Source organism: Hyla sarda, chromosome 2, assembly GCF_029499605.1.
Source record: "Hyla sarda isolate aHylSar1 chromosome 2, aHylSar1.hap1, whole genome shotgun sequence".
In the NCBI taxonomy this organism is placed as follows: Eukaryota; Metazoa; Chordata; class Amphibia; order Anura; family Hylidae; genus Hyla; species Hyla sarda.
The window spans coordinates 398,302,279-398,325,691 of record NC_079190.1 but is presented as its reverse complement, the minus strand read 5'-3'; the positions used below and the strand labels follow the sequence as shown (position 1 = coordinate 398,325,691).

Below are 23,413 nucleotides of genomic sequence, written 5' to 3'. Positions count from 1 at the left end.
CCTTTTTTGCACATCTGACCACTGTCACTTTAAGCATTAATAACTCTGGGATGCTTTTACTTTTCATTCTGATTCCGAGATTGTTTTTTTCGTGACATATTCTACTTTATGTTAGTGGTAAATTTTTGTCGATACTTGCATAATTTCTTGGTGGAAAATTCGAATTAGAAATACCCCACAAATTACCCCATTATAAAAACTGCACCCCTCAAAGTATTCAAAATGACATTCAGTAAGTGTGTTAACTCTTTAGATGTTTCACAGGAATACTAGCAAAGTGAAGGAGAAAATTCAAAATCAAAATTTTTTACACTCGCATGTTCTTGTAGACCCAGTTTTTGAATTTTTACAAGGAGTAATAGGAGAAATTTTTTTTAACCCAATTTCTCTCGAGTAGGGAAATACCTCATATGTGTATGTCAAGTGTTCGGCGGGCGCAGTAGAGGGCTCAGAAGGGAAGAAGCAACAATGGGATTTTGGAAAAATAATTTTACTTAAATGGTTTTTGGGGGGCATGTTGCATTTAGGAAGCCCCTATGGTGCCAGAACAGAAGGAAAGCCCTCACATGGCATACCATTTTGGGAACGACACCCCTCAAGGCACGTAACAAGGGGTCCAGTGAGCCTTAACCCCCCACAGGTGTTTGAAGACTTTTTGTTAAAGTTGGATGTGTAAATGAAAAAAAAAAAATCACTAAAATGCTGGTTTCCCCCCAAATTTTAAATTTTTACAAGGGGTAATAGGAGAAAATGACCCCCAAAATGTGTAACCCCATTTCTTCTGAGTATGGAAATACCCCATGTGTGGACGTCAAGTGTTCTGCTGGCGCACTACAATGCTCAGAAGAGGAGGAGAGCCATTGAGCTTTTGGAGAGATAATTTGTTTGGAATGGAAATCAGGGGCCATGTGCATTTACAAAGCCCCCCGTGGTGCCAGAACATAGACCCCCCCCCCACATGTGACCCCATTTTGGAAACTACACCCCTCACAGAATTTAATAAGGGGTGCAGTGAGTATTTACACCCCCACTGGCATTTGACAGATCTTTGGAATAGTGGGCTGTGCAAATGAAAAATTTTCATTTTCACGGACCACTGTTCCAAAAATCTGTCAGACACCAGTGGGGCATAAATGCTCACTGTACACCTTATTACATTCCGTGAGTGGTGTATTTTCCAAATGGGTTCACATGTGTTGTTCTGGCACTATGGAGCTTTGTAAACACACGTGGCCTTCAATTCCGGACAAATTTTCTCTTCAAAAGCCCAATGGTGCTCCTTCTCTTCTGAGCATTGTAGTTCGCCCGCAGAGCACTTTACATCCCCATATGGGGTACGATCTTACTCAGAAGTAATGGGGTTACAAATTTTGGGGGGCTGTTTTCCTATTTTCCCTTGTGAAAATTAAAAATTTAGGGTAACACCAGCATTTTAGTGAAATTATTTTTTTTTTCATTTTCCCATCCAACTTTAATGAAAAGTCTTCAAACACCTGTGGGGTGCTAAGGCTCACTATACCCCTTGTTACATTCCATGAGGGGTGTAGTTTCCAAAATGGGGTCACATGTGGGTATTAATTTTTTTGCCTTTTTGTCAGAACTGCTGTAAAATCAGCCACCCCTGTGCAAATCACCAATTTAGGCCTCAAATGTACATAGTGAGCTCTCACTCCTGAGCCCTGTTGTGCGCCCGCAGAGCATTTTATGCCCACATATGGAGTATTTCCATACTCAGGAGAAATTGTGTTACAAATTTTGGGGGTCTTTTTTTCCTTTTACCGCTTGTGAAAATAAAAAGTATGGGGCAACAACAGCATGTTAGTGTAACATTTTTTACACTAACAGGCTGGTGTAGCCCCCAACTTTTTCTTTTCATAAGGGGTAAAAGGAGAAAAAGCCCCCAAAAATTTGTAGTGCACTTTCTTCCGAGTACGGAAATACCCCATATGTGACCCTAAACTTTTTCCTTGAAATACAACAGGGCTCTGAATTGAGAGAGCGCCATGCGCATTTGAGGACTAAATTAGGGATTGCATAGAGGTGGACATAGGGGTATTCTACGTCAGTGATTACCAAACAGGGCGCCTCCAGCTGTTGCTAAACTGCCAGCATGCCTGGACAGTCAGTGTCTGTCCGGAAATGCTGGGAGTTGTTGTTTTGTAACAGCTGGAGGCTCCATTTTGGAAACACTGCCGTACGATACGTTTTTCATTTTTATTGGGGGGGGGGGGGGACAGTGTAAGGAGGTGTATATGTAGTGTTTTACCTTTTATTATGTGTGAGTGTAGTGTAGTGTAGTGTTTTTAGGGAACATTCGCACTGGCGGGGGTACGGTGAGTTTCCCTCTAGGAGTTTGTGCTGCAATGAAAATTTAGCAAAAGCTCAAATTTGAAGCAGGAAACTCACTGTACCCACTGTACATTCACATGGGGGGGGGGGCAAACCTCCAGCTGCTTCAAAACTACAACTCGCAGCATTTACTGACAGACCGTGCATGCTGGGAGTTGTACTTTTGCAACAGCTGGAGGCACACTGGTTGGAAAATCTTCAGTTAGGTTCTGTTACCTAACTCAGTATTTTCCAACCAGTGTGCCTCCAGCTGTTGCAAAACTACAACTCCCAGCATTTACTTATTGCCGAAGGGCATGCTGGGAGATGTAGTTATGCAACAGCTGGAGGTAACCAAATAATATGATTTTTTAAAGCTGCTGAAGAAAGGACCGCGAAGGTCCTGAAACGCGTCCAGCGACCCCCCAATATCTACTATTGAGACCGTCTAACTATTATCAATAAGCGCAAGTCACCATTCACTGCTTAACATCAAAGACAGATACCTGTCAATCACATTTTATGTGTAGCACGCGCAAACCTCCACGAGGACGCCGCTAGTTACTTTAACAGTGGACGTAGCAGAAGCGCTTCAGTCCCCAACCTCCTGGCCCACGGCTGTGCTGCACCACGATATAGGAGAAGGCAGAGTCTCCAGCGGTGTGCCCGCACTACACCCGCTCCAGCAGGAGGTCTTTTGTGTTCCAGCATAACTGGCGACCAGTGCTGGGAAATTGAAACATCCACGCCATACCGGATATCGCAGGACTCATATCCACCGGAGAGCATAATATCTTTTCCCGAGGGACCGGTGAGCATACACACACATGCTGTGTGTGAGACATTATCTAATTTCGGCTGCTACTATTGACGATCTGGGCTCAAATATAACTGTTATATCTGTCCATCTATCAAAGAACATATACAGGCTGTCAGCGCAGCAGACCCAGTGGTTAAAGAAAGATATAAAAGACTATTTTATTATCACAAAATTGCTACATTATTGCTTTATACTTGCAAAGACTATTTTTCAGCTACCAGCACAGCAGTTTTTGTTTTCATAAAGACTGTGATAACTGAATTACTGTAATAATTGATCTGTAAATTGGTGACTGCAAAAGGAAACATTGTTGCAAGCTTACTTACAAGAGCTAATTTACTTCAATATATTGTATCCACTTTGTATCCTGTGGCTGATCTGGAGTAACAAGTATTTAGAATATAATCCAGACCTTCTACAGTGGATACAATTTTATATATTTTTATTGGTCTCAATTAAGGTTTTTTTTTAATCATATTGTACCATTTTTTTTACTTATTTTATGATAATTTAATGTCCCTGATGACTCACAAAGTCCCTGTGAGTCCCAGGTAATTTTATACACCATTGTATGTATGGAATTATATTTATTATTTAATAAATTGTGTACTGATATCCCAGACCTTGATCCCCAATATTTTTTATAGTTTATATTTTTATTACAGACACTGAGGGTATAAGTGTCAGATTGGGCAGCTCAGGTCATTTTGTGAGTTGGATAGACAAGAGCCTCTGCAATATATATTTTTTTTATCCAGATTTGTAAATTACTTCTATGAAAAAATCTTAATCCTTTCAGTACTTATGAGCTTCTTAAGTTAAGGTTGTTCTTTTCTGTCTAAATCCTCTCTGATGACACCTGTCTCAGGAAACGCCCAGTTTAGAAGAGCTTTGCTATGGGGATTTGCTTCTAACTGGGCATTTCCCGAGACATGTGTCATCAGAGACGATTTAGACAGAAAAGAACAACCTTAACTTCAGAAGCTCATAAGTACTGAAAGGATTAAGATTTTTTAATAGAAGTAATTTACAAATCTGTTTAACTTTCTGGAGCCAGTTGATATATAAAAAAAAGTTTTTGCCTGGAATACCCCTTTAAGTTTGAAGTGGATTTGAGGGGCCTTTCTGTGTGAAATACCCCATAAATGACCCCATTATAGAAACTACACCCCTCAAAGTATTCAAAATGACATTCAGAAAGTTTGTTTACCCTTTAGGTGTTTCACAAGAATAGCAGAAAAGTGGAGGAGAAAAATCAAAATCTGCATTTTTTAAACTAACATATTCTTGTAGCCCAATTTTTTTCATTTTTAAAAGTGGTATTAGGTGAAAAATTCCCCCCATAATTTGTAACCCAATTTCTCTTGAGTAATGGAAATACCTCATATGTTGACATAAAGTGCTCTGTGGGCTCACAACATGGCTCAAGAGGGAAAGAGCAACTGTGGGATTTTTTTAAAAGAATTTTGCTGTCATGGTTTTTGGGTGCCATGTTGCATTTAGCAAGCTCCCATGGTGCCAGAACAGCAAAACAACTCCCACATGGCATACTATTTTGGAAACTACACCCCTCAAAGAATGTAACAAGATGTATAGTGAGCCTTAACACCTCACAGGTGTTTGACGACTTTGTGTTGAAAATGGACATGAAAATGGAAAATTTTTTTTTAACACTAAAATGATGGTTTTACCCCAAATTTACCTTCTTCACAAGAGGTAATAGGAGAAAATGGATGCCCAATTTCTCCTTATTAGGAAAATGCCCCATTTGTGGATGTTAAGTGCTCTGCTGGTGCACTACAGGTCTCAGAACAGAAGGAGTACCATTGGACTTCTGGAGAGAGAATTTTGCTGAAATTGAAGTCGGGGGCCATGTGCATTTTCAAACCTCCTATGATGCCAGAACAGTAGAAACCCCACACATGTGACACCATTTTGGAAACTAACCCCTCGAGGAACGTAACAAGGGTTACAGTGAGTACTTGGACCTCACAGGTTTTTTGAACAGTGGGCCTGAAAAGTGAAAAATTTTATTTTTAACACTAAAATGATGGCGTTACTCCACAGTTTTCATTTTCACATGGTGTAATAAGAGAAAATTGACCCCTAAATTTGAAGCCCAATTTCTCCCGATTAATAAAATGCCCCATATGTGGATGTTAAGTGCTCTGCTGGTGCACTACAGGTCTCAGAACAGAAGGAGCGCCATTGGACTTTTGGAGAGAGAATTTTGTTGAAATTGAAGTCGAGGGCCATGTGCATTTTCAAACCTCCTATGATGCCAGAACAGCAGAAACCCCCCACATGTGACACCATTTTAGAAACTAGAACCCTCCAGGAACGTAACAAGGGTTACAGTGAGTACTTACACCTCACAGTTGTTTTTGAACAGTGGACCGTAAAAGTGAAAAATTTGATTTTTAATACTAAATTATTATGGTATTAAGCAAAACATTTTTAGTAGTAAAAGAAAAAAAGCTCCACAAAATTTGTAGCCCAATTTCTCCAGAATAAGGATATACCCCATATATGGTGGTAAAGCACTATGCGGGTACAAAACAGGGCTTAGGAGTGAGACAGCACCGATGAGATTTGAGGCCTAAAGTGGTGCTTTGCACTGCACTGGTTGAGGTTCTGAAAAAAAAAACAGCAAGTGACCACAATTTTGAAACTACACCCCTCAAGGAAGGTTACAAGGGGTACAGTGAGTACTTACACCTCACAGGTTTTTTGAACTGTGGGCCATAAATTGTAAAATTTGATTTTTTACACTAAAATGCAGGGGTTACCCAATTTTTAACATTTCCACAAGGCGTAATTAGAGAAATTGGGTTACAAATTTTGGAGGGCTTTTTCTCCTGACTATGGAAACATATGGGGTAATGTGCTGGGCGGGCGCACAACAAGGCTCAGAAGTCATAGAGGTCTGTTTGCATTTGAGGCCTATGGCATATCAGTAGCTGACGGTTACATACATTCAGAGGAAAATACAAAAATGAAACACCCACATGTGACACCATTATCGAAAGTACCCACCCTGAGGAATGGGTATAGGGCTAAAGAGGACATTTTGAACGCATGGGTGATTCCTAAATTTATTTTCCAAAAATGGATGAAAGGTAGCTTTTGAAAATTTCAATTTTCAACCTATATAGCCTGGAAATACGACAGAGCTTATGAGGGAGAACTCTTCACATTTGAGGCCGATGTTTTTTACGGACTTAACAGTTACATACATTCAGAGGAAAATACAAGAAAGGAACACCTACATGTGAGCCTATTACAAACAGTACACCCCCTAGGGAAGATGTATAGGTGTGAAGTGGACTTTTGGAACAAATGGGTGTTCCCTAAATTTATTTTGCTGGAATTGATGAAGTGTACTATGGGGGGGGGGGGGGGGGGGGGCTGGGGGTGAAAATTGCAATTTTAATACTGATATGCCAATTCCCAAAATGATGACCCAGAGTATAGCGAAAGTAAAAATTATGCCGCCCCAAACCCTATGCTCTGAATCATCATTCTGGGAGATGTGTGTGGCTGTCCCGAACCTGTTACCTCAAATGTGATCCCCGCTCAGGTGGGGAGAGAGCGCTGCACATTTGAGGCAACTGCAAACCCCCATTGCTGTTGACTCTGTGTCCCATGACCAATTTAAAAAAGATATCAGGGGATATCAAGTGTGGTACTCCCTGAAGCAGTTTTTAATGCAGAGGCCCGGATGATAGGGGAAGGGTCACACTGAGTGGTGGTGTCCTTCCGAATCCCCCTCCTGTGACACACTCTGCATTTTTTCTGGGATCGTCCCTTCTTTCCAGGGTGGGAGACCTCACCTGGAAAGTGTTGGCCGGGGACGATCCAGGGGCCCACAGTTCCAGAGGTGCTCTAACCCGCTCCTTGGCGGCTACCAAAGTTGAAGGCCTTTAGAGCTACCTCTTGAAACTGCAGGAATGTCCCTGTGTTGCCAGCGTACTGGGACAGTACAAAAGAGTTGTACATGGCAACCTGTACCATCTAGACCGCAACTTTTTTGTACCATGTCGGTGTTTTGCGTATGACATCATATGGCCTGAGGACTTGATCAAAAAGATCACCTCCCCCCATATACCGATTGTAGTCCAGAATACAATTGGGCTTGAGGACCGGTCCCGCGGTACCACGCACAGGGACAAGGGTGCTGCAGTTCCCATGAATTGTGGTGAGTATAAGGACATCCCTCTTGTCCTTATACCTGACCAGCAACAGGTTTTCATGGGAAAAGGCACAGGACTCACCCCGAGGGATAGGAACATATAGGGGATGGGGCGGAAGGCCTCTTTGATTCTTCCGGACTGTCCCACAAGCGACCGTGGATCTGGCGGCGAGGGATGTGAAGAGAGGGATACTGGTATAAAAGTTATCCACGTAAAGGTGGTAACCTTTATCTAGCAGTGGGTGCAAAAGGCCATACTGCGCTAACGTGGTTGGGATGTATTGCCGGAAGCTGAGTCTCCCCTTATAGCTGATGAAAAACTCATCAATAGCAACCTCCTGCCCAGGGACATAGGCCTTTCAAAATCTGGCCCAGAAGTGATTGATGACCGGTCTGATTTTATACAGGCGGTCATAAGCGGGATCACTTTCGGGGGGGGACATGCCGCATAATCAGCATAATGCAAACATTTCCGAATGGCCTCGAACCAGGGACGTGCCATGGCCATACTGTAGAGCGGGGTTAGGTAGAGGACCTCCCCATGCCAGTATTGCCTGACACTGTTTTTTTTTTTTTAATCTAGACCCATATGCAGTATGAGGACCCAAAATGTCCTAATTTGGCTGCATTGACTGGGTACTACTCATTGGGTCTAGCTAAAAATGAGCCCGGGTTTGCAGCGCCGAACTGTTGGGTGCACAGGTTCGTCTGGTCAACCATCAGATTGACAAAGTCGTCACTGAAAAAAAACTGAAACAGTCCCTTTCAGTGAACCAAAGGATGTCAATCTTGATTCCTGAGTCGCCAACAATCTCAGGAATCATGGGCTCGTGGTCCGCTGGCTGAGTCCAGACAAGTTCGCCGATACGGGGCACCAGTAAACATGGCTGGGGGGCTTGACTAGTATCAGTGCCAGGGGGATTCATACAAGCATGGGGCACAGGGTCAGGAGCAGAGGAGGTTTGCAGCCTCGCATCTCGGCATCTCTGCCACCTTGGAGGCTCATAATCAGAAGATGATGAGGATGACGAGGAAATAAGGAAGGTGGGGTCTTCCTCGTCCTCCGTGGCACTTTCAGAGTTGAAGGCAAGTAAGGCATATGCCTCCTCCGCTGAAAACGCCCTGTGAGCCATTTCCCTGCTCTAATGGGGGGGGGGGGGTGAACTGTATATACAGTCAAGGTCGTAAATGTTGGCACCCCTGAAATTTTTCAAGAAAATTAAGTACTTCTCACAGAAAAGGATTGCAGTAACGCATGTTTTTCTATACACATGTTTATATTCCCTTTGTGTGTATTGGAACTAAACCAAAAAAGGGAGGAAAAAAAGTAAATTGGACATAGTGTCACACCAAACTCCAAAAATGGTCTGGACAAAATTATTGGCACCCTTAACTTAATATTTGATTGCACACCTTTTGGAAAAAGTAACTGAAATCAGTCGCATACACCTCTCACCCTGAATGTTGGACCACTCTTCCTCTGCAAACTGCTCCAGGTCTCTCTTTTTGGAAGGGCGCCTTTTCCCAACAGCAATTTTAAGATCTCTCCACAGGTGTTCAATGGGATTTAGATCTGGACTCATTGCTGGCCACTTCAGAGCTCACCAGCGCTTTGTTGCCATCCATTTCTGGGTGCTTTTTAATGTATGCTTGGTGTCATTGTCCTGCCGGAAGACCCAAGATCTCGGACGCAAACCCAGCTTTCTGACACTGGGCTGTACAGTGCAACCCAAAATCCCTTGGTAATCCTCAAATTTCATGATGCCTTGCACACATTCAAGCCTCCCAGTGCCAGAGGCAGCAAAACAACCCCAAAACACCATTGAACCTCCACCTACACATCCGACTTTACTGTGGGGTGTTAAGGCTCACTGTACCCCTTGTTACGTTTCTTGAGGTGTGTCGTTTCCAAAATAGTGTGCCATGTGGGTTTTTGTTTTTTAATGTTCTGGCACCATAGGGGCTTCCTAAATGTGACATGCCTCCCAAAAACCATTTCAGCAAAATTTGCTTTCCAAAAGCCAAATGTGACTCCTCCTCTTCTGAGCATTGTAGTTCGCCCGCAGTGCACTTTACGTCCACACATGGGATATTTCCATACTCAGAAGAGATGGGGTTACAAATTTTGGGGGGCATTTTCTCATATTACCCCTTGTAAAAAAAAATTTAAAATTTGGGGAAAAAACTGCATTTTAGTGAAAAAAAAAATTCATTTACACATCTGACTTTAACGAAAAGTCATCAAACACCTGTGGGGTGTTAAGGCTCACTGTTACCCCTTGTTATGTTCCTTGAGGGGTTTAGTTTCCAAAATAGTGTGCAATGTGTTTTTTTTTTTTTTTGCTGTTCTGGCACCATAGGGGCTTCCTAAATGTGACATGCCCCCAAAAACCATTTCAGCAAAATTCAGCAAAATTCACTCTCCAAAATCCCATTGTTGCTCCTTCCCTTCTAGTGCACTTACAGAGCACTTTATGTTCACATATAAGGTATTTCCTTACTTGAGAGAAATTGGGTTACAAATATGGGGGGATTTCTCTCCTTTTATCCCTTGTAAAAATAAAAAAAAATGGCTCTACACGAACATGCGAGTGTAAAAAATGAAGATTTTGAATTCTCTCCTTCACTGTGCTGCTATTTCTGTGAAACACCTAAAGGGTGAACAAACTTTCTGAATGTCATTTTGAATGCTTTGAGAGGTGCAGTTTCTATAATGGGGTCATTTATGGGGTATTTCTCAAAGAAAAGCCCCTCAAATCCACTTCAAAATTAACTGGTCCCTGAAAAATTCAGGTTTTGAATTTTTCGTGAAAATTTTGAAAATTGCTGCTATAAAGTAAAAACATGTCAACTTTATGATGCCAACATAAAGTAGACATATTGTATTTATGAATCAATATATAATTTATTTGTAATGTCCATTTTCTTTACAAGAATAAAGTGAGAGTTGTCAGAATTGCAAAAAAGGTCTGAGTCCTTAAGGTGAAAATGGTCTGAGTCCCTAAGGAGTTAATCCCCGAAAAAGCGCCTTCACCACAAAAAAAACGCTAATCAGTACTACGAGACTGAACAACGGCGGATAAGCTTTAGCTAACGGTTGCAGACTGCTCTTTTATAGCTAAGAGGGCCCGTCCACACGTTTAGCAAAAAAAAAAAAAAAAAGGTTTGCGTCCCCCAAAAAAGCGCTGGGGGCAGACCGCAGCAACCATGTAGGGCCGAGGTCACGCAACTAAAGGTGCCACGGACCTGCGGACACCTACAGATGGTACACCAAAAAAAATATATTTTTTTTTTAACCCCTAACTGTCCCTACCTACTCTAATGCTTTCTCTGACTGCTTTCTGTGCCAAGGCGCCACAGAAAGGGGGCACTTTTTCACACTTTTTGGAGTGTGAGGGAGGAGATGGCAGTACAAGGCTCCACCCTGCACACCAGATCTCTAGGAAATGGTGGACAGAACGGAGCAACGTGCTCCTGCACCCACCTCCCCCCTCCCCATACTGCAGTGATTGGTGCGCTCACTACAGACACCCAATCACTGCTGTACTGGGGGGGTGGCAACAGTGCCGCCCCCCAGTACTGTATGGATGATGATTGGTGGTGTACATTACACCACCGATCATCATCATTATCCGGGTCATCGGGTCACACGTGACCCAGATGACCCGGAACCGCCTCAGACCGCCGGTTAGTATTTATCGGCGATCTGCGGCGATCGCTGATATTGGGGATCCTCAGGATCCCCCTCGGCACTTTGCCGGGATGCCTGCTGAATGATTTCAGCAGGCATCCAGCTCCGATCCCCGCCCGGTGTGCGGCGTGAACCGGAATCACAGAAAATCGCCGGTCTGAATTGACTGGCGATTTCCAGCGATCACCGACATGTGGGGGTCTCAGGACCCCTCTCGGCGATGTGCCGGGATGCCTGCTGAATGATTTCAGCAGGCATCCCAGTCCAGTCCCCAACCGGCTAGCGGCGGGACTGGAATTCCCCAGGGCGTACCTATATGCTCTCAGTCCTTAAGGACTTTAAAACTGGGGCATATGGATACGCCTGCCGTCCTTAAGGGGTTAAATATTCATAACTTTTGGTAACCACTTTCTTTCTCTTATATAAATAAAATATTTTAGTGTTTTATGCAATCAACATTTGCACCCATCAGCTATGTACATAACTTTGTTTTATGTGAACTGATGTAATTTACAACTGGAACACTATCGGTGTAATTTGGCAGCAAGGTTTTACATAGCCCTAAAGGACTCCATTTTTATGCTCCGACTCCTCGCTGTCAGCCCTGGGCTTCCTCCTCTGGCTACTCTGTTCCATGACTGCACTTGTTGCATGCTTCTCCACCTCACCCTGCCTGTGCCTGGCATTTCATACTTTTCGCTGCTCTGTACCTGACCAGTGCCTGTTTACCTAATGTTGCCTCTGCCTGAACCTAGTGAACCTCCCAGACTTTCCTGTGCATGATGCGGACTGTCGACATTAAACCTGTGTTTGTAGTCCACCAGTTTTTCATCCTCCTGCTACCAGAATATATCCAGCTCTGCTACATGTCTGCCTACAGGCTGATTAACCCTCACTGCATTAAACCTCCTGCTGCTGATCAGCACCATCTAATGGAGCTGCTTTCTGCCATTAACCCACTCAGGGCTGGGCTTTATCTCCTGCTATTACCAAAGGATTCAGACCTGTAACACAGGCCTCACCTCTGCCTCTATCCCCAGTGACTGGCACTGGGGCTTTCTGGCCAGCTTGGCCAGAAGTTGTCTATACCAGAACCATTCTTGGGGTAGCATGGTATCCTCTAGCAGTAGAAGTCCAGCTTCCACATCATAGAGCAGGATAAAGAATGAAAACCTACAGGATATCTAAGTTTGGCCTACAGTTAAACAGGTAGGTAACACTGTGGGTCATAACGCTGTTGGGGCATAACTTATAGCTTCAGAGATCTTAAAATTGAAATTTCAGACCAGTTCATTTATTTTAACTTGCCATGGCTGAATCCAAAAGCCACAAAGTAATTGAATTCTATCATTTCCTTTACAAATATGATGCTTGGACTTCATCCAAAAGATGACAAATTTTAATTAAACATAAAAACTTAAGTTCTTTGTGAATATTTTTAGAAAAATATACTGAAATGAAGTGTTACTTCTGTAATTACAAACCAAGCAATTGAAACGTTGCACATACACACGGCAGTGGAGTGCTGGTGATTAGAAACTAAAACCTCCAAAAGGAGAAAAATCGGAAACTAAAACCTCCAACTGGAGCAAAATCCCCCTGAAAGTGTACTCCGCTGCTCAGTGTTTGGAACAAACGGTTCCAAATGCTTGAGCCGACGGGAGCTTGTGACGTTATAGCCCTGCCCCCTCATGACATCACCCCGCCCTCTCAATGCAAGTCTATGGGACGGGGCGTGACCACCGGGAGCTTGTGAAGTTATAGTCCCGCCCCCTTATGAGGTCACCCCGCCCCCTCAATGCAAGTCTATGGGAGGGGGCGTGACAGTCGTCACGCCCCCTCCCATAGACTTGCATTGAGGGGGTGGGGCATTACATCATGAGGGGGCGGGGCTATGACATCACAAGCTGCCGACTCCAGCGTTCCAACAATTTGTTCCAAACGCTGAGCAGGGAAGTACCCCTTTAACAGGTTTCTGACAATTGCACTTTGGTGAATATGTGTGTGTATTTCAGTTGTATAGGTTAAGAAATGTTTTTGATCAACAAATTCTGGCAAAATAGCTAATAGTTTGGAGTGTGTATAGTTCATAGTTCATGAACTATATCTGAAGTATACAGGTCCTTCAGATTGCACACTGAACATCCAGGAGGTGAAGTAATTACATCCAGTTTATTGGTTTGATGAGTAACTGAAACAGATGTCATCTAGTATCTGTTCGATTTTATTCTTATTGACAAAACAAATACTGCACCTAGATAGAATTTCTGGATTTCTGCAAAACTCTGAAATCAGTTATGTAAATGATTACAGGAGTGGTCTAATTAGACACTGGATCTTGCCACAAAGTCTTATCCCAACTGCCATATGAAGAAGCTCTCAGAGGCTACATTTAGGTTGTGTACCTCTTGGTGAAAGATAATGAATGCTAAACGTGCCTCTATAAAGCACTTGAAGATATTTTTTCCAGTTAACAGACTTTGAAAGGGAGTGCATCATTAAAGTGAAAGAAACAGGCCAAACTGCTAAACTGAGTGCTTCTATCCCTTCGTTTTAGCAATTGTTAGGGGTGTTAGCACTTGGACCCCCCTAACAATCAAGACTTATGTCAGAACTTTAATAAAAGTTTAGTGAACACTTTTTAAACTTTTCACACCTCCTTCATCCCACTTCATTTTATCTTAAAGTGAGAGCAGTCTGAAATCAATCTGCCTGCCCTACTACAAAGGTGAAAGGTCTTGTTCTTGCTTTGATGTAGGGGAAATCTCTTGTTAATGCTGTAATCTGGGGAACTGCTGATCAGGGCTCAAGAAAGCCCATAGTTCCTGGGAATCCTGGATGGGAAACAATAGTGTAGGTTAACATGCTGGAAATGTCCCCTGAAGTCTCATTTTACACCAATTTCGAGTGTATAAAACCCAGTTGCTACATACAGGTGCAGTCATTGCATGATCAGAAGATACAGATTTAGTCATACTATGCATGCTGTATGGTATTTCCCAACACACAATAGCTGGATCCACATTCCTTTGTTAGTCACATATTTAGAAATATACCTTTCTTTGTCAGTAGGTGTGATATATGACTAGTGTCGTGCTTACCTCTGTTCCTGCTTTACAGGAAGAAACCACTACTGCACACACCTGCTAGGTGCATATTTATAGGTAGGTGACAAGTTAAGGGCGTAGATAATTTCAACAGCCTGAAGTCTAGATGACCTTTTTTGCATCATAGAGCTAAGAAGCAAGTCGTGGTCGCTAAAATCTTTCTAAAGAGAGTTGAAACGTAAATATAGCCACAAATGTAGAATGTTAATTGAAAGACTGGACAAAGTTCAAGAAGATATTGATTAAGAGCTGTGCCGCACCTAAAGTCCTCTAGATTCCCCTTCAGAGTTCAGCACGATGCATTCTTTACATGGGTGTATACAGAAAAACTCATATTTCTGCTTTATAGACACAGATTTGTATTGATACATGTAAGACCCTACAAAAATAACACTTATTAACTGAGATGGTTATTAGAGTCCTGGCTATGTTCTCTTAAAATATATATATTTTTTTGATATTTTCTTTTTGATCTCAGAATGATTTTCACTTTATGAATACTGTGTTTAGAAATGGTTAGAGATGCCTTTTAGAAGGAAAAAGTCTTAACCAGAGGTTTGCATGTCTTACCTATTTCTGGGATAGTCAGAATACACATCAATATACATATGGGCTGAATATTCTTTAATTTCACATGACGGTGCGTTGTTTTGCCGATTACTGCACTCAGGATCCCATGGAGCAACATCCTGAAAACACAAAACGCACATTGGACATTACTTTTCAATGCTGCCAATCATTAGAGAAATATTTCACAGAGAATATTCAGAACATCCGGCTGAAAAGGAAAGATAACATTCTGGGCATAGTTTTGTCTTCATCACAAGGGCATCTTAAGAGTTTATTAAAGCACACAGACACATGGGCTGAGAAAACCAAATGTCAATAGGCTGCTATAGTCCTGGCATGGCTGTACATGTTCACTACAGAAATGGCAGTAATCATATAAGCAGCAGCAGATGTACATAATTGTATGTAACAGAATAAAGTGATAATAGCCTTACTTCAATATTTTGGGCACTTTGTTTCATGCTCCATTATCTGTCACTGTACATTTCTTCTATAATGTTGTGTATACAAATTCTTCTGGATATGGATATGCTACCTCATCCCTCTCACAGGATACTGTAAGTCTTATACACAGACTTAGAAATACTGTCCATTGGGGTTTCTTTTGGGTCATGATGATGACAGATTGGCTGGTAAGGCGGCATACACTAGCAAATACTACTGCACAGTGTCAAAATATGACCATAAAGCGCCCATATTATCCTCAACAGTGAATACCAACTACCACCATGCAGCACACATACAGTTGTGGTCAACATTGGCACCCCTGAATAATAGGTAAACCATGTAAAATATCTCTTGAAATAAAATGTTTTGTGAAACTGCCCGTATTAGAAACCAATGCCAGGACATCATTTATGTCACCTGTGGTAAATTTGAAACAAAGGACAAAATCAGATTAAGGCTACATACACAATATGTTTTTGGCATACGGCAGCTGAATACGGAAGGAAAATTTAAAACCCGGATGCAGCTGTATCATTGCCGGACCCAAGCCGCATCCTGTTCATTTAAATGAGGCGGCCAGAGTCACTTTTGCACCATATTCGGTTTTGTTGCTGGACTAAAAACCGTGGTCTGCGGCGGTTTTCTGTCCGGGAAATAAAACTGATACGGTGGAAAAATGAGCCGACCGAAGTCACTATCTGACTCTAGATGGCTCATTTAAATGAATAAGATACTGTGGGGATACGGCACCGTCCGGTTTTTACATTTCCCCTCGGATCAGGCTGCCATCTGCTAAAAACATAGTGTGAAGGCAGCCTTACCTGTGATGAATTAGATATTAGATTCCCCAGTGCTCAAATAACTTTTATTAAACCCACTCTGCCAGTTTCTTATCATTAATAGAAATACATTTAGCCAATCAGAAACCACCAACACAGTTCATTGTGTATGTTTACTCAACTAGAGGGAATAAAAGGGATTTTTTTCGGGCTTGTGCCACAATGACTCCATAGCCAGGAAAGGCTTGAGAAAATAAAAAGTAAAACAAAGTAACCCACCCCTCCACCCACCTCATATTCAGTGCCACTCCAGAGACCCAGATGGAAATGCTAAGTTGACATCCAATACATTAGCACAGGACAGTGCAACCATCATTGGCTTCAGCGATTGGCTGTATATATGCTCTATCACTCAGATGCATAAAAATGGCAAACAAAGCGTGCACTAGAATACAGTCTACTGTAAGCCCTTCTCATAAAGGATAGGGGCCCCCACAAACCTTCCTCTCTTGGCCAAATGGCATTTGCTAGGTTCCAGGATCGATGTCTCCATCCTTGCTGAAGTGATGTCCATGCTGATTGTACAGGGACACCACATCTCAGCACTTCTGCTGCCTGAAGGCGAGCAGGTGAGTGCAAGGGTTTTTGTGCTCCATTATCTGCCATGAGACTGAAGATTGTTAGGTTTGTAGGCTTGTGAGAAAATTCCTTTAACATATATTATATGGTTTATGTACTGTATTTACATGTACTACTAAATTATGCAAGCTTAAAAAGTATAATATTATGTAGTTTAATTAACCTTAAACAGGCTGTTATCCACATGCTTAGAATGAATGTGTAAGCCTGTTTAAGACTTTACAATGGATTTGTGCATGTCCTCGATCTTTTTGTATGCCTATTATATCTTATGTTTTTTTCTCTATTGGGTGTATTCAGGACTGCGTAATAAGATCAACAGAAATGAGCACGGAAATAGACAATTAATAATAGAGATAAGCTTAGCTGGAGAGCTAGAATAAAGATTTTGGAAGACTCCCATGATTAGTGTCATCGCCAGCCACTGTTCCTCAGTAGACCTGAACAATGAGTTTCTCTAACAGGGTGGTTTGTTCTTTAAAGAAAGTATCTCAACTGTTCAGGTTCACACAGAACACAGAGTTCTGACAGTGAATAAGACATTGGGTCTCCTCAATCAAACATTGTCTGCTTAAAAAGTAGAGAGCAAATGAAAGGTGTATTATATCCCTCTTGTATGACCTGCTTGATTATTGATATAAAGCATAATGAAGGGCTAAGGTAACCCTATCATTAACCAGTGCAATACACACAATGGTTTAAACATATTTTCTATTTCAAAGTATCCATACAAGGATGGAAAAAGCTTGGCGTATAATTACTGCATAATGTGACTTACAAAAGAATCCCCCTAAGTGGTAATTTATTTAGTTATGCAGTAATTTAGTTATGATTCTATTCTGGAACCATCATTCAATAGATCAAATAATGGACACATTTACTTTTTTCCATGAGAGTTCCTTTCATTAAAGGGAATGATTCATCCAATTTTGTTTTACTAATTAAAACCATTTACTGATACATAGACTTTTTATCTGCTTTTATTTTTCATTTTAGTTTTTTTTAAATCTATTTTTGTACATCTTTTCTGAGCTGCTTTCAACAGCATGTAGAGATATACTTTACAGTATCCACATAGAGTATGAAAACCTGTAGTCCGGAGAGATGAATCATTGACTAGTATGGTAAAGTTTCCTAGGCATGATCTGAGACCTGTACAGAGGTCAGTGTACAGGGAGGAAAAATGTTGTGACTTGTGTTATTTACAGTATATAGGTGTCTGCCACCTTTCATTGTAATACTGCATGTGATGATAGTGAGGAGAATGCTGAAAAGTGATCTCAGGACAGAAGAGGTAGTGTCATTGTATTATCATTAGGCTTAGTGGCTAGGGTGAAAACTTCTCAATTCCAGAACTTAGAAAATATATTGGAGACATGCAAAAAAAAAAAAAAATACAGGTCACTTTCTGATGACATTTTCACTTTAACTCTGAAGGGAAATATGAATGTCAAATTTGAGTGCCTGAAAACCGTATTCATAATAGTTGCAAATCTATAGCGCTTTAGGGGGCAGATGGTGCAGTTGTTACCCTGCATAATCTGCACTATAGGGAACTATACAGTATAACTATACAGTATAAATGCCGGGGTAATAATAATTTATTTAGGCATCTGTGAAAAAATAAATATTAGTTTAAGTGCCCAAGTTTATTATCAACAACGGGAAGCAGAACTGGATATACATGGAAGTTACAGGTCAATGCAAATGGTATTTTCCTACTACATTACAATGAGTAAACTATGTAATGGGTAGATCATAGTACAAACATTGTATTTTATTGTCTGTATCATACAAGGTTAATATACTGTAATTTTTCATATTTATTTGTAAAAACATAACATTTTTGTACTCACTGTGTACCCATTTTATACTTGAGAGTAGGGTCACACGTGTGGTATTTTGCTGTGAATTTGCTGCTGTGTATTTTCCTACCCATTGAAGTCAATGGGTATTAAAATCAACTGCATATTTTGCTACCTGTCAGCAGAATGCTCAATGGGCCTACTGCAAATTGTCCTGATTCCCCATAAGAATGCACACTCAGCTTGGACAAGTACACATGTTTTCAATAGGGAGAGGAGAAAAAAACGCTGCCAGACACCTCTAGGAATAAGTTGAAATACATTCATGTGCCTGTTTGTGCTTTATGAGTTTCAGCACAATTCAAAGACCTTTAGGTAAATAAATGGAAAGCTATTACACTTTTTAGTTATGAACTCATTTAGTAAATGTGTCAATAACTACTCTGTTAAATCTAGAGTATGAGTCAGAGTTACTTCTTTTATAGCCATTTTTTTTTTTTTACAAAATGTACAAATAACTCTCAAGAGTGTGAGTATGGCACCAAAGACATTATTATTTCTTGTGCCATACTGGCAAGTCTTATAAGAATATCAAGTCATGACTAATCTTATAAACCATTATGCGTGTGAAACAAATGGGATTATGTTACATACAGGACATGATTACTGGTGAGGTACAGGATGGGCAACATAAAACTTACATCTTTTAATGTGGCAGATGGACTTTATCGCTGCGCACATTGGCAGGACCATTGGTACCAAGCGCACAATAAAGCACACACACAGTTTTCTATAAACAAGCCAACAATTAGCTGTTGACCAAATGACATTACTTTCCTGAGTACATCTACAGCCAAAGGAGGCTACAGAAAGAGAACACTGGAAAAAAAACAAGAAAACGCTTAAATGTGAGGGGGGGACATCCGACAGGAAAGCATGCAGGACTGTCGAATCCTGCCTTATGGCAATGGTGTTTGATATGTTGGAGGAAGCTCTGGCAGCTACAGGTTTCCCCCTGCAGGATGTGTGGTATTATATAGCATCTATTAGAATTAACTGGCCACCATTAATTGTATATTGTTTGCAGAAATACCGTAATAGAGCATATGGAAAGGAGTTTTCCTCATGAGATATATATACGCCCACATGTATAAAGCCTTGGCTGTGATAAACATGGAGCTACAAAAATAGACTGACTTTTCTAGTGCTTGTGCTGTTGAAGTTTGACACTTATGGCACTAGTCCTATGAAGTTGGTACAAAGCAGTAAGGTATTGTGTGCCATCCTGCTGCTACCCAATTGCAAGGACAGAAATCTGAGATAACTGAAGTCCTGGTTCTTCAACCCTCCCTTTGTCACCCCATTGGAGCCCCCAAGACATGATTAAATTCCATAGCAGCCATATGGATATATGTGATTTACATATAAAGCAATGTGAACGACTGAAAACCAATACTAAAAGGGAATACTAAAAATACTAATACTAAGAATACTAAAAATTATGCCAATTTTCTTAGTTCAGTTTAGGGCTGGGCGTTATGGCCAAATATGTGTAACGGGGTATTTTTGTAACTTATGGCGGTTCCACGGTATATAACGGTATTCCCCCCATCCCTCCCCCAAAATTAATTATTAGCCCAGCGCTACACTGTCCCCTTCGGAGTACTACTCACGTCACCTGCAAGCGCTGCCTCCTGGTCCTCCTGTTTGTTGCGGCTGCCGGCGCTGACACTCTCTATACTGTGCGGTATCCCTATACGGTATCCCTTTACCCAGGATGCAAAAGGTAAACAAAATAAACTCACGCATGTTCCGACCTCGGTCTTATGCTGGGGACGGGAACGTCGGACAGTCGTCAGCCTATAACTGGCCACAGCGATGTTCCACCTCGGCCGGTCATAGGCTGAGCCCACTGTCAAGTAAAAAGCTCTGGCCGGCTTCTTACATGACAGTGCGCTCAGCCTATCACCGGCCGAGGTGGAACATCGCGGCGGCCGGTTATAGACGGACGGCTGTCAGACGTTCCATTCCCTGGGAAGCTGGTCCGGACCGATGGGGAAGGTGAGTTAAAGTATATTTTGTTTACCTTTTGCAGCCCGGGCATAGGGATACAGTATAGAGCAGTGGTTTACAATCTGCGGACCTCCAGATGTTGCAAAACTACAACTCCCAGTATGCCCGGACAGCCATGCTGGGTGTTGTAGTTTTGAAACATCTGGAGGTTGAAGACCACTGGTATAGAGTGTCAGTGCCAGCGTCCAAAACAAACAGGAGGACAAGGAGGGCAGCGCTTGCGGGTGATATGTGTGAGTAGTAGTGCTGGGCTGATAATTGTGTGGGGGGGGGGGGCAGAACAGCGCTCGCAGGTCACATATGATTAGTTCCCCGATAGGGACAGTGCAGCGCTGGGCTGATAATTCATTCTTTACCGAGGGGGAGGGGCCAAACCAGTATTGCGGTATGGGTTAAAATTCATATCGTGCAGCACAAAAATTTCGGTATTCGGTATAAACCAGCCCTAGTTCAGTTTACCTTTGTGCCTCACATAGACTAGTGCTATAAAAAGAACAAAGATTCCCACTGCTCTGATAAGGACTGTTTCGTTAAGAAATGATGTACATTTATTCTGAACATAAAGGAAAGGGAGGGCATTATGGATGCAAAAGAATTTTTGTGAAATAGTTTTATCATAACTTACAACTTCATTACTGAATGGAAAATACTCCGGTGGAAAACAAATGTTTTCAAATCAACTGGTGCCAAAAGTTAAACAGATTTTTCAAATTACTTGTATTTAAAGGAAAACAGTCAGTCTGTTCACCAACACTAAACCCAATACACTGGGTTATAGGGTGGGTGAACAGACGTTCAAAGATGGGTCAGTTACTAAAACCCGTTCTGTAGGTCTGGAGATATGTCCCCTATAAGATCCTCTTCTTTATTCCCTGAATTGCGCACATGAGACGTGGCCCCGCCGGCACAATTTACATATGCATGTTCTGTGACTCCACATCCTAGTGACTCTTCAGCCTTCCAGGATATACCATCTGCTGTACACTCCAGAGGAAGTTGTGTAGTTCTTTCTAGTCTGACCACAGTGCTCTCTGCTGACACCTCTAGAGTAGAAGCAAATCCCCATAGCAAACCTCTTCTGCTCTTGACAGTTCCTGACACAGACTTTAGGTCGGCCTGATTACAGCAATACCAAATTTGTATAGTTTCTATCACATTTTACTACCGGTAATTAAATTTTTTTACATTTTTCTGACTCCTGTAACTTTTTAATTTTTACGTATACCAGGCTGTATGATGGCTCATTTGTTGCACCATAATCTGTTGTTTGTATTGGTAGCATTTTGGTATTGATCTGACTTTTTAATAGCTTTTTACGTTTTTTTCTGGGATTTTATAAAAAATTGCAATCCTGGGGTTTGGTATATTATTTTTTTTACATTTGACTTCATTTACCGTTGGGGATATATAATGTAATATTTTAATAGTTCAGACAATTATGTACGTAGCTATATCAAATATGTTTGTTTTTATTCTGATTTCCACATCCCTGAGCTTTTATTAAATACTAATAAAAGTACATTCTCATTTATGAAAAACTCTACACAAAAATTTGGAGTGTCACCAGGCAAATACTAACAAAAACTGCAGATAACATCATATTACATCAAATTTATAACATCCTGGGGGTCAAGTAAGTATAGGGCTAAAATGTATAGAACCGTAAACCACTAAAATGCTCTAATATTATTGCACACATCCCATCATGGAAACAATATTGCCCTAAAAGGCTCCAATTGAAGAAATGCTCTATAAGTAATAAAAAGAAATACAAATCTGGAGACTAAAACTAACGGTGCTCAGTAAACATACTATTCATGATGAGGGTTCTTACCCATGTTGCTGGGATGTGCCTGTACTTGCTCTCCTACGAAAGTTTAAGGGTGCGTTCCCACACGGCGTATTTTGCTGCGTATTTGCTGCGTATTTGGTGCTGCGTATTTTCCTACCCATTGACTTCAACAGGGAAAATAAAATATGCAGCAGCAAATACGCAGCAAATACGCCGTGTGGGAACGTACCCTAAAGCAGTATTTTCTCAAGGAGTCACTTTCTATAACTATAGATGTCCATTTATGTGTTTCACCATGTTGTGATTGGACTCGTGGCCAAGGGTGGTGTTGTTTCATTCTTCTTTCCTTCTACTACTAATGTCTAGCTCAGTTTGCATTGATCGTTTGTGCTGTATATTACATAAAATATTGGCAAGTTCTTTTGTTAAACACTTGCACAAGCTCTATTTTAGTGAAAGCATTACTTATTACATCAAAAATATATAAATACTAAATGTGAAATGAGTAATTGTATATGACTACTGTAGATAGGGGAAACATTTTTTTGTCGGATAACCCCTTTAAAAACAAACAATGTTTAAGCAAAAGTGGCTAAAAAACAATTTTTTTCCCCAGACATTTTTCATGAAAATCAGATGATTTCTTTTTGGGCTGAATATACTCGTCACAAACATTGTGTGAGCATGGCCTTATATGTAAAGGCAAAGTGGTCCTTGATACAGGAGAGTGAGGAGAAAGAAGGCCATCACAGCAAGTAGGAAGGCTATTTCATTATACAATTGGATATTACATTTTAATGGTATATAACAATATCTGATACTATATCTACTTTGGCTGCAAAATGTCTCCTTCCTATACCTATGTTTTATTTGTCATGCAGTAATGTCCTTATGACAGCTTTGGAAACAATGTCACATTCTTCATTCTTTGCTCTGAAAACATTATTCCACTAACCTAAGTGCACTATAAGACTTCAGTAAACTATCAGGAGCTAAAAGGCTTCTAGTTTTAAAGGGGTACTCCGCCCCTAGACATCTTATCCCCTATCCAAAGGATAGGGGATAAGATGTCTGATCGCGGGGGTCCTGCTGCTGCGTGATCTCTCCTGCAGCACCCCCGTTTCTAAGCTGCACAGAGCGAGGATCGCTCTGTGGCTTATGACGGGCGAT

General features: G+C 41.4%; 1 protein-coding gene across 2 annotated transcripts in view; it reads right to left on the bottom strand.

Annotated features, from left to right (window-relative positions):
* ADGRG2 (adhesion G protein-coupled receptor G2) overlaps positions 1–23,413 on the bottom strand; it is a 203,901-nt gene that overhangs the window by 163,958 nt on the left and 16,530 nt on the right. For both annotated transcript variants that reach the window (XM_056558757.1, XM_056558758.1), the window contains exon 2: positions 14,709–14,827. In XM_056558757.1, coding sequence (XP_056414732.1) covers positions 14,709–14,826 — 118 coding nt within the window. In that variant the 5' untranslated portion in view covers position 14,827. The remainder of the gene's footprint in view (positions 1–14,708; positions 14,828–23,413) is intronic.